Below are 12,592 nucleotides of genomic sequence, written 5' to 3'. Positions count from 1 at the left end.
GGTTTGTGCCTGTTAGTTGTTGGGTTTGGCTGTGGAGGGTGATTGGGTGGTACAGAATTGAGTTTGCTGGTAGGGGAAAGGGGGCTTGGGTCACTGTTTTGAGGGCGCTGAGTTGCTGAGGGTTGCACGGGTGAACGACATTTTGGGATAAGTATGGGGTAAGGGTGAGGCGGAGGAGGAGGAGGAGGAGGGGCGAGTGCAGCCAGGAAGCGAGGGGGAGGGAAGCGAGGCCGGTTTGGCCGCGGCGCCGCCACAACATCAGCAGGAGGCGACGGCAGGCGCGGAGCAGCGAGCTCCCCGGGCGGGCACTCGGGTAGCCCTGTGTCCATCGGCAGCACCCAGGAGCAGGGGAGAGCAGGAGTCACCGCCCCCTTGACCTCCCCTCGCTCCGACACCAGCCTCTCAACCGGCATAAAACATAATAAAAGGGGCGGAATGGCGGCAAATATGTACAGGGTCGGAGGTAGGTGGCTGCCTGGCTGTGCTTGTTTATTGATGGAACGGGGTCGAGTCGATCAGTTGGGGAACTGATCAAAGAGTCGGAGGCTGCCCGCCCGGGCCTCACCGGCCTTATTGTTTATTAATCTGCTTCTCGAGGCGAAACTGCAGCTTTAAATAATAACCAGGAGGCGTTTAAACAACAAAACACCCACAAAAAAAAAACTGGGAAAGTTCACGGGGCTGGGCAGGACTCAGTTGGTGAAAATATCAATTATTGGCTCCTCCCCTTCCAAATGATATATATATATATAAGAGGAGAAACTCCTGTTTAATATTTTTTCAAAGTTATTTGAAGTGTTGGAGTTTTTAGTTGGAGTGTGAGGTGGTGGGGTTGGTGATTGAACACAGTTATCAGTGGAGTCAGTGGAAAAATGGCGAAGTGACACTCAGTTCAGTGGCTCCCTCCCTCCCCCTCGGAGCGAGGCCTGTACCTTCAAACCCGGGGTGCGCTGCCACTGCTTCTCTCCCTCTCCAGGTAGAACAAAAGACATTCACTGTTGAATAACCTCCCTCTGCAATCTCCGGTCTGAAAAGATGCATACCCTAATAAAAGGCACGTGTACGTTTGTTGGACCAGTTCACCTTTTTAAATGTACAATTTATTTTTTTTTCATTACAAGAAGGAACCAGCATGGCTGCAGCATCACTGGACAGATAATATGCGTTAGCTGCCACCAGTTTTTGTTAACCTATAAAATGCCGGCTATTTATTAACAGCTCCAATTTTGGAGAGGAAGAGTTGCAGGAAATTAGAAAACAAGCGGGCGCCCGAGTGTGTGTGGAGTGCTAGCTGTCAAATTAATTTTCAGCCATCTTTTAAATGTTTTACAGTTAATAATAAAATGCTAAATATTTAGTATCAAAAGGCAGAAAACCCCACAGATGACGGAAATCTGAAATAAAACAGAATACTGGAACTGCGCAGGAGGTCAGCTTGCATTTTGGAGCTAGAAACAGTGTTAATATTTTAGGTTCATTTGGAACTTTTGAAATATTTTGACAAATGTTGTCTTGGCTTCTCTCTCTGATACTGCCTGACTGTTAATTATTTCCAGTATTTTTGGCTTGCAAATGATTAATAATTTGTTGATTGGCTTGATTCTAAATTGGGGTGGTTAGTTCGGCGTCTTTGATAAGTGAATGCTCTGTGTGTGAGCATCATTAAGGAGTATAAGACACAGGAGCATGCTGTTCAATTAGATCATGGTTGGTCTGTAACCAACTCCTCTAATCTGCCTTTACTCCAGATCTCTTGTGGTTTTTGTACTGAGTATTGTCAGTCCTTAAATATAGAAGCTTTGGCGATAATTCCAAAGATGCATAACTTACTGAACAAAGAAATTTCTCTCCAGCTTAGATCTAAACTTTTTTGACACTTGGTCTTGAAATTGCCCTCTTGATCTACTTGTGTTGGAGAAAGTAATCTTACAGCATATATTGTGTCAAACCCTGCAGAATGTTGTAATCTTTCACTGAGACAGCATTTTAATCTCTGAGGAGTACTGTATGTGGATATTCTACTCAATCCTTATGGTTTTGTGAATTCCTGTATAAATTCAACAAGTTCTCTTGCAGTCAGAACTCCTGTAGTAAATGTTAATGCAACACTTGTCTTAACTGCTTGCTATACTTGTGTTATTTATGTTTTGCCCAAATGTTTCTATTTAAATCAGATAGGTTGCACTTTGACCCTTTGTTTATTTATAAATATAGCTTCTAAATTACCGAGGACCTGAGTACAAATTATGGTGGCACTGAATTCAGCCTGGTAACTGGAAAATGATCTGTATTTTATGTACTGTAACAAATAACTATACCTTCTAACATACCATTTCCCATATTTGAGCACTTAAGTGCCTTTTGGAAAATCTTCTTACACTACCTCCAGTGGTTCGGCCTTATCAACCTTGGTTGTACATTCTTAGAAAAAACCTAGATACTATCTTCCCACCATAAAACTAAGTTGACTGTACTTAGTCTTAATATGACTTTCTGTCTTTGCTATTAGCAAAGACATTTCATGGTGGACTGCAGCGTTGATTTCAGATCAAGTAATCTGCGGTTCCTTTATTTTTCTCTCACCTTTGTTATTGCATGTTAGATTTGTTACCTTTCAACCCATTGTAACCATTTCAGAATCAAGGCAAGTTTGGAAGATCATGTTTGTATCTTTGAGCCATAAGAATGTATGAATAAGAAATGTTGGAAATGTTTATGTAACTTGATTGCATTTTTCTTTCTTTTATTTCAGACTATGTTTACTTTGAAAATTCTTCCAGTAATCCTTACTTAATAAGAAGAATAGAAGAACTCAATAAGGTATTTTAAATGTGTATGTACACTTAGTTACTTTTCTGTGTTATTTCCAGCTCCAGACTTAACTGTTCTAATGCTGCTCGGCCAGTTGCCAACTTTCTTGAAATTTTACTTAATCCAAACTCTGCTTCATTATTAAATTCTGAAGCATTCTTTATAGTCACCTCATCTGTTTTTGATAGATTGCTTTGCCAATTTCCCAATGCTTCAAATTAAGTTATTCATCCTTATTTCTGTTTCAGCATATTGTTTTACATTTTCATACTCTATGATTATCTTTCCACATTTTTCTGGTCATGACATGGTGCATTGAACACTCTTTATCCCACTGTTGGGATATGTGCCTTCAGCCACATTGGGACATGCACTAGACTCAAATAAAACTCAGCAAATTTTTTTAGATTTACCTCATTTGTTTATCTCAGTAAAAAAAACCATAGCTTACTATTTCCCATATTTGATACTAGACTATTTTTCTCATGCCTCAGTGATCTTCTATACAATGTTTTTTTCCGCAGAGGTTATATGTAATTGCAAATTACATCAGGATTCTAAATATATGGTAATATGTGATTTAGACTGAAGACCTAACCTTTATAGATTCTGGTGCCCCAACTGTATACATCAAATCCTTGAAGGTTTTATTCCATACTTGCTGATCCTCATAGATGGATCAGAAGTGGAGAGAGTGAGCAGCTTCAAGTTCCTGGGTGTCAAGGTCTCTGAGGAGCTAACCTGGTCCCAACATATCTATGTAGTTATAAAGAATGCAAGACAGCGGCTATACTTTTACTAGGAGATTGAAGAGATTTGGCATGTCGACAAATACACTCAAAAACTTTTATAGTTGTACTGTGGAGAGCATTCTGACAGGCTGCATCACTGTCTGGTATGGAGGGGCAATTGCACAGGACCGAAAGAAGCTGCAGAAGTTTGTAAATCTAATCAGCTCCAACTTGGGTACTAGCCTACAAAGTACCCAGGACAGCTTTAGGGAACGGTGTCTCAGAAAGGCAGCGTCCGTTATTAAAGACCTCCAGCACCCATGGCATGCCCCTTTCGCACTGTTACCATCAGGTAGGAGATACAGAAGCCTGAAGGCACACACTCAATGATTCAGGAACAGTTTTTTCCCCTCTGCCATCCGATTCCTAAATGGACATTGAACCTTTGGACACTACCTCACTTTTTTTTAATATACGGTATTTCTGTCTTTGCATGTTTTTAAAAATCTATTCAATATACATAATTTACTTGTTTATTATTATTTATTATTTTTTTCTCTGCTAGATTATATATTGCATTGAACTGCTGTTGCTAAGTTAACAAATTTCCCGTCACATGCTAGTGATAATAAGTCTGATTCTGATTTGTTGATTAAGAGTATGGATATTCAAAGCTGTTAGTAATTGATTGAGTCTTGTTTGAGTTTATGTGGCATGGAGGCAGAGGGATTTGTCATCCCTGATAAGAATACTTTTCAGTAGTAAATATGAGCATATGGTGGGGGAGAAGGAAGTGGCATTTTTGGTTTTAATAGCAGAAGATTCTGGAAATGTTCAGCGTATTAGAAAATATTAAAATGAGGAATAGAATAACAAATCAACTGAACTTTCTTTCTTCTTAGGCAGTCCTTTGGGTCTGGGAATGATTTTTGTCTCACAGATTTTGAGGCAGTTGGCAAGGACAATAGGTGACCTGCAGACTTTACCTTTTGTTGAGGGCAGGAGCAGCTTCACAGGGCAAATGGATGGTTAGTCTGCCTCCCGCCATTCTCGCCGGGCTTCTGCATGCTATTGATGGAGGGAGTTGAGCTTGTCAATGCCATCTCGGATGCTCTTTCCTCATTTTCTATGATTATTGGTCAGGGTTTCTCATGAGGGTGAAAAAGCCTTTGCTTTTTCATGGAGGCTTTGAAAGCATTCTTGAATTGTTTCCTCACGATAGTGTCTATGAACTTGGAACAGAGAATCTATTGTTAGATACGTGAATAATGTAACCCACTGATTGGAGCTGATTAAATATAACTTAGTGCTGAGGACGTTGCTCAGAGAGGATGCTGATATTGGTTTGTTTATTCTGGTTGAAGATCTGGAGGATTTTTTCAGAATCAAAATTGAGTTTATTGTCACTGGCAAGTTGTTATGTAGCAATAGTACAGTGCCCTTGACACAACCCTCGGAAGCCCCTTGCGATTGTGTGCATTAGCACCTCCATACCCGGTGATGATGCAACCAGTCAGAATGCTCTCCAGTGTACATAATGTAGAACGTACTTGAGACTTTGGTGATACACTGAATGTCCTCAAACTCAGAATGAAATATAGCTGCTCGTGTGTCTCTGCTGTGAGAGTGGAAGTCACTGCTGCCCAATTAGTTCATGGGCTTTGAGCCAAATTTGAGGTCTTGTACTTCAGTCATTTCCCTGGATATTCAAAGATTCTGCTGCTTAGCAAAGGCTTTGAAGGAGTTTGCCTTCAGTATCTACCTTTGCAGAAAGGTTATTCTTTGGGTACATGAAGTGGTCCATGTTTTCCAGGGTTTCATTGATAAATGTTTTTGTACAGTGGAGATAAGTTGCTAGTTGAAATCAGATCTTTGTTTTGTTTGGTGTAAGATTCATTCTCGTATGCTTTACTGATCTAATGATTGGACACAGAAGTTCAGCATCCACAACTATAAACACGCATGAGTTGACAGTGTATTACCACTTGAACTTGGTTTTGAAATGTAATTGTCAAAGGTTGAGCAGTTGTCCAATTTAGTTGCAGGTTAACTCCACTCCAGTGGGAAGTTTGTTGGAGGTGAGGCTCCATTGCGGCAGGAAACATGCAGAAATGTTTTGAACAATTATCTAATAAATATAGCTTACCAAGAATACATTTTTTTAGATATCTCCAAGTTAGAATTTTCCTAAGTACTATACTTTCTTCCTTTTCAATGCTCCCTCCTACGTATATTTTAGATACTATAATTAACCTTAATCCATTTCAGAAAGGTGCAACGGCTATTATTTATAATATTATTATGAAACTTAGGAAAGCTGCATTTGATAAGATTAGGTCAGATTGGGAACAGGAATTGGGTTTTATTATTTCGGCGGATGACTGGGTGCAGATTTTACCACTAGTCAATACTTCCTCTATCTGTGCTAAACATTCCCTAATTCAATTTAAAGTTGTCCATAGAGCACATATGTCCAAAGATAAATTAGCTCGTTTCTATTCTCATATTAATCCTTTTTGTGATAGATGTCAGGGGCAGATAGCCTCTTTAACTCATATGTTTTGGTCCTGTCCTACTCTGGAAACTTTTTGGAGAGACATTTTTAATATTATCTCAAAGGTATTGAATATAGATATCTCTCCCCATCCTATTACTGCTATCTTTGGATTACCTAAAATTTCCAGTAATCTTTCTCCTTCAGCCTGTAGAATGATTGCATTTCTTACTTTAATGGCGAAAAGATGTATTTTACAACATTGGAAAGAGACTAATGCTCCAACTACGTTTTTTTGGTTTTTCCAGACGATATTATGCTTAAATTTAGGGAAAATTAGAAGTAATCTTTATGATTCTTCAGTTAAATTCGAACAGACCTGGAGATCTTTTATTCAACATTTTCATTTAATGTAATTTTTTTTTTCTCGGTCCATATTTATATTCCCTTCTTGTTTTTTTTTTAAACTTTAATGGAGGTCGGGTTTGAGGACGTGATTTTAAGTTCTTTAACTCTACTTGTTTCCTAGTTAGCCCATTGCTTTGCTTTTTAGTTTAGTTGCACGGTGGGGTTTTTTTTGGGGGTTTTTTTGGGGTTTTTTATTTCTTTCTTTATTGATATATATAAAAATTAGTATACTATTATATTACCTTGTTATTTTATGTTTAAATTGCACTGTTTGTATTAATTTTTTTCTGTATTAATATTTCCTGTAATATATTATATTCTAACAGTGTATTAGTGCCTATATGGTTTACCTTCTGTGTACTTATTCAATAAAAAGATTTAAAAAGAAAAGGAAACATTCAGAAATGGTTTTGGGTGATGGGGCAGCCTTGCTTACCGGTCTACACTCAGACTGAGACTGTTGTGGACCCATTGGTTAAGATCACGTTTGTGTGCCATCGTGTAAGTAACCAGACAGTGAAGAAAGAGGCTGATTTTGATAAGGGTGCTTCACAGTCCCTCTCAATTGGCAAGTTTATTTTTCTCCCTGGATTTCTCTTGAAGTTATCAAGCAGTAAAGATCACGTTCACTTGGCTTCTAAGCCACCGGTAGAGGTATTTGGGTAGGACCCCTTTGATAACTTTACCGATAGTAGCCAGCTGGAAGACCCATCTGTAATTACTGCAATTAGATTTGTCTCCTTCCTTGAAGATGATCATGATTCTAGTGTCTCTAGTGCTTCCTTTGCTTCCAATATGCAAGATATGAGACTGAATTTGTGACTGATATTCATCACTTGAGCAGGGATGCCGACACCTTTTGAGGTCATATTATTTTACAGTTGACGTTTGGAAATGGACTGAAATATGCTTATGAGTTGTTTGACGTCTTTTCAGTATGGGTTTTAGTGAGACTGGATCTAGTGACTTGCTATGAGATTGAATCACAGATACACTTGTGCCATATCCATAGCAATTGTTGAGTTCTTAGCACTTTTTCTTCCAGTGGGTTGACGGCCTCTTTGATGCACTGTCCTTTGTGTTGCCTCATAATGGAGGATGCATGGGCCCTTGGCTGTGTGGGTGTGGCTGGTGTTGACAGCAGGATATAGTCAGCAGTGGTTTCTGGATTTCCTACAGTCTCTTCACCCAGCATTTGTCTGTGAGTTAATTAATCGTTCCTTAGAATTGGAAATGTCGGCAGTTAAACAAATTTTAAAATGAGATAAATGGGAGAGGCAGAAGGAATGAACAAAAGGAAGTTCTCTGAAAAGATGAACTTGCCTGAGGCTAAGTGTCAAAGAAGTAAGGTAATAGCTCAGGCATTGAAACAAGAGAAGTTTCTAGAAAATGAAAATAAATTGTTTTATTATTGCCACATGTACTGAAGTGCAGTGAAAAACCTTGTTTTACAGGTATCGAAACAGACCATTTACTCACATCAGTCCTTTCAGTATATTGAGGTAGTACAAGAGAGAAGCAATACTACAAAGCAGGGCATTGGAGGAGCAGACGTCAGAGTAGAGGGAGACAGAGTAGGAGGGCTTTGATTCAGTGGGGCTTTGGCGATAACAGGTCGAGGCGAGGTAGGTTGCCTGTGTAGAATACAGACAGGAAGTATGTGTGTGAGGCCGGTGTTCTGTGCTCGGTGTCAGATGTGGGAAGTCCAGGAGACTCCCGGCCTCTCTGACGGAAATGCCTGCGCTAGGTGCATCGAGCTGCAGCTCCTTCAGGGCCACGTTAGGGAACTGGAGATGCAGCTTGATGACCTTCGTCTGGTCAGGGAAAGTGAGAACATAGAACATAGAATAGTACAGCACAGTACAGGCCCTTTGGCCCACAATGTTGTGCCGACCCTTACACCCTGCCTCCCATATAAGCCCCCACCTTAAATTCCTCCATATACCTGTCTAGTAGTCTCTTAAACTTCACTAGTGTATCTTCCTCCACCACTGACTCAGGCAGTGCATTCCACGCACCAACCACTCTCTGAGTAAAAAAACCTTCCTCTAATATCCCCCTTGAACTTCCCACCCCATACTTTAAAGCCATGTCCTCTTGTATTGAGCAGTGTTGCCCTGGGGAAGAGGCGCTGGCTATCCACTCTATCTATTCCTCTTATTTTGTACACCTCTATCATGTCTCCTCTCATCCTCCTTCTCTCCAAAGAGTAAAGCCCTAGCTCCCTTAATCTCTGATCATAATGCATACTCTCTGAACCAGGCAGCATCCTGGTAAATCTCCTCTGTACCCTTTCCAATGCTTCCACATCCTTCCTATAGTGAGGCGACCAGAACTGGACACAGTACTCCAAGTGTGGCCTCACCAGAGTTTTATAGAGCTGCATCATTACATCGGGACTCTTAAACTCTATCCCTTGACTTATGAAAGCTAACCCCCCATAAGCTTTCTTTTTTTTTTAATTTTATTTTTATTTGGATAAGGAATTCACAAATATCATGTACTTTTTTCACACATATAACCTTTTCCATTTTTTTATATGTATAAAACTACAATTATTTATACATTCTTAAGTACACATTGAGATGATATAAAAGGAAAATAAACATTTCAATAGATAATTATGTACTGTGGTAAATCTAGCCTATTAGGCTAAGTAATGGAATTAGTTGTTAAGAAAAATGGTAATAGTTTCCATATAACCCTTCTGGACCATTTCCACTGGTCCAAAATGTTGTATATAAGCCTATGTATCAACCATTGTAGGTGTTTATATCCTAATTTGTTCATGCTTGCTCCTGCCCGCAGACATAATTATCCAATCCCTATGTACTTATTTACTTAATTTTTTCATTTTTTTATCCCTTTCCCAAATCTTTCCCTTTACTTGTGTTAATTCTCTATTTTCCAAAAGAAAACAAAAAAAACAAATATTTAGACTAGGGGTGCTTACGTTAGCAATATTACTGTGTTGATGAGAAGAGCAGTATAAATCATTAGGAGAGTCATCTAAAGTCTGCTCGCATTGGGGTTATATATTCAATCCATTTATTCCAGATTTGATAAAATTTTTCTTTTTGAGTTCTCAGGGAGTAAGTCAACTTTTCCATTTTAAATATTTCCAAGATAATTTCGTACCAATCTTCTAATGTAGGTGGTATTGGATTTAGCCATTTTCTAGTGATTGATTTCTTACTTACCGCTAAGAGGGCCTGCAGCAACTTTATATCTTCCTTCTGTTCAAGAAACAATACATGCCCCAAATAGAGCGTCTCAAAGTTCGGAGGTATCTGGGACCTAAGTACCTTAACTAATGTTCTATGAATACCTTCCCAAAATAGACTTAATTTAGGGCAATCCCAAAAAATATGAAAATGATTTGCCTCCTTGGAGCCGCACCTTCTCCAACACATCACATTTGTATCTTTATATTTTTCCTGATATGGGTTCTTGAAGTATCTTATAATGTTTTTCCAACAATGTTCTTTCCAAGTCAAAGAATTAGTCGAGGACCATTGAAATCTGCAGATTTTCCCTCAAGCCTCCTCTGAAAGTACCAACTCCGCTTCTTTCTCCCACTTCTCTTTAATATACAGTGTATTTACATTTTTAGCATGGGAGAGTGCATTATATAATCGAGAAACTGATTTACTAGGTATTGAACTGCAAGCCAAATTCAGAATCTTGAAAAATTCTAATTCTATTGTTGATAGGTCTGTATATCTACAACTCTGGTTAACATAGCTTCGTACTTGAAGGTACCTAAAAAAGTCATTATGTTCTAGGCCATGTTTGTCCTGCAGGATTTGGAAACTTTGTAATACCTCTTTTATCTATAAATGAGAGGTAGGTTGTAAGACCTTTCTTTATCCATAGCTCAAATCTTTTATCTCCTCTGTTGGGAAGGAATTCAGTATCATATGCACACCATCTAAAGAGTTTTAACATGTTATTAATTCCACATGAATTAACCACCTTCTGCCATACTTTTAATGTAAGATTTATCCAAGTGTTTTTAAATTTTTCCAACTGGGCCATCAATCCTTTGTCAGCTATTGAGGCCTGAAGAGGAAAACTGTCAACTAATCCAAATTCTATTTCCTTCCATCTAGCCTTATATTCCCTATTACACCAATATAACAGAGGGGTTATCTGTGAGGCATAAAAATAATTTCTCAGGCAAGGAAGAACCATACCTCCTCCTTCCTTCCTTAACTGTAAGGTGTTATATCGAATTCTAGGTTTCTTTCTTTGCCAAATGAAGCAGGAAATCCATTTGTCCCATTCCCTGAATTGATTATCATCTATCTCCAGCGATAAAGTACAGAAAAGATACAATAACCGAGGAAGAATATTCATTTTTATAGTATTTATCCTTGAATTTAAACTTAAAAAGGGGATAAGATTCCATCTATGTATATCTGCTTTTATCTCTGAGATTAATGGCCCATAATTTACCTGTGACAGTGTTGAAAGATCCTTCGGCAGGGTTATTCCTAAATATTTTAATGATTTAGCTTCCCACTTAAGATCATATGTATCCTGCAACTTTTTGGATGATGTATAATTTAGGGACATAACCTGCGTTTTCTTTACATTTATTTTATAACCTGATATTTTCCCAAAGTCATCCAACAGTGTAAACAATTCTATAAATGATTTTTCTGGTTCACTCAGATAGACCAAAACATCATCTGCGAATAACGCCACTTTCTGTTCAATCCCTGCCACCTTGATACCTTTTACGATTTTGCTCTGTCTTATTAGTTGGGCAAGCGGTTCAATATATAGTGCAAAAAGGAGAGGAGAAATTGGGCATCCCTGTCTAGTGCCTCTCTCTAAGATGAAGGAGTCAGAGAGGTCCCCATTTATCTTAATTCGGGCTGTAGGGCTGTCATATAGAGTCTGAATTACTTTAATAAACTTTTCTTGAAAGCGGAATCTTCCTAACACTGTATAGGAATGCCCAACTAACCGAATCAAAAGCTTTCTCAGCGTCCAATCCTACTACCATTGTCTCTGTCTTGTTCTTATTAACCTGTTCTACTATGTGCAGAGTTCTCCTTATGTTGTCCTGTGTTTGTCTTTGTTGAATAAATCCAGTCTGGTCTAAGTGGATTAGGCCAGGTAAAAGCTTTTCCAATCTGCGCGCTAATATAGATGTAAATAGTTTGTAATCTAAATTAAGAACACTAATTGGCCGATAATTGCCACATTCTAGTTTATCTTTACCCTCTTTAGGAATAACTGAAATAATCGCTTCTCTCCAGGAAGGTGGAGTTTCTCCTCTCTGCAAGATCCAATTAAAGGTGTTAAGTAGTAATGGGGCTAACTGTGTCTTCAGGGACTTGTACCACTCTGAGGTAAACCCATCAGAACCCGGGGACTTTCCAGCCTTTAACCTAGAGATGGCCACGTTCAGTTCTTTGACAGTTACTGGTTCTAATAAACTTTCATTTTGTAAATCTGTAAGTTTAGGTAGATCTAAAAAATTCAATACACTGTCTATATAGGGCTCATTGGGGGCCCGGGGTTGGGAGTACAACTCTCGATAATATGTTTCAAAACTCTCTTGAATTTTCCCTATTGTACTCTCCACAAGCTTTGTCTTTGGATTCTTTATTTTATGAATTGTATTGTCTGCTTGTTGTTTTCGTAATCTATATGCTAATAATCTAGCTGATTTACCTCCTACTTCATAATTCTTTTGTCTCAGGTAAAGAAAATTTCTTTGAGTTTCCAACGTATAAATATCGTCAATTTCACTTTGCAATTTCCTAATTTCCTGTTTTTGATTTGAATTACTTTTGTTGCTATCTACAACTTGAAGTTGTTTTAATTTTCCTTGAAGGTTTGCTAATTTTTGTGCATTGATTTTTTTCATGTGAGTGGTAATGGAAATAATTTTCCCTCTCAGTACAGCTTTCAGTGTATCCCATAAGATCACTGGTGATGTTTCTCCCATGTCATTAAGGTCTAGATATTCTTTGATTTCTTCCCTTAATCTCTCCATTACTTTCGGGTTATTGAGTATATGTGAGTTTAGCCTCCATAGTGTTTTCCTCATTTTCCTTTCCAGGATTAGAGACATAGAGACTGGGCTATGATCCGACAGATCAATTGTTGCAATATTACAGTTTTTTATCCT

The 12,592-nt window shown here is 38.6% G+C and overlaps 1 protein-coding gene across 2 annotated transcripts in view; it reads left to right on the top strand.

Moving 5' to 3' along the window:
• Positions 1–215: 215 nt before the first annotated feature.
• mta3 (metastasis associated 1 family, member 3) overlaps positions 216–12,592 on the top strand; it is a 211,968-nt gene continuing 199,591 nt past the window's right edge. Inside the window, exons 1-2 of one of the 2 annotated variants that reach the window (XM_072265019.1) lie at positions 216–463; positions 2,753–2,820. In XM_072265019.1, the coding sequence (XP_072121120.1) occupies positions 436–463; positions 2,753–2,820 (96 nt within the window). In that variant the 5' untranslated portion in view covers positions 216–435. Of the gene's footprint in view, positions 464–2,750; positions 2,834–12,592 lie in introns of those variants that run through there. The other variant, XM_072265018.1, reaches the window with a different exon arrangement.

This window comes from Mobula birostris, chromosome 8 (genome assembly GCF_030028105.1).
Source record: "Mobula birostris isolate sMobBir1 chromosome 8, sMobBir1.hap1, whole genome shotgun sequence".
Lineage (NCBI taxonomy): Eukaryota > Metazoa > Chordata > Chondrichthyes > Myliobatiformes > Myliobatidae > Mobula > Mobula birostris.
This window is presented reverse-complemented; position numbering and strand designations above follow the sequence as displayed.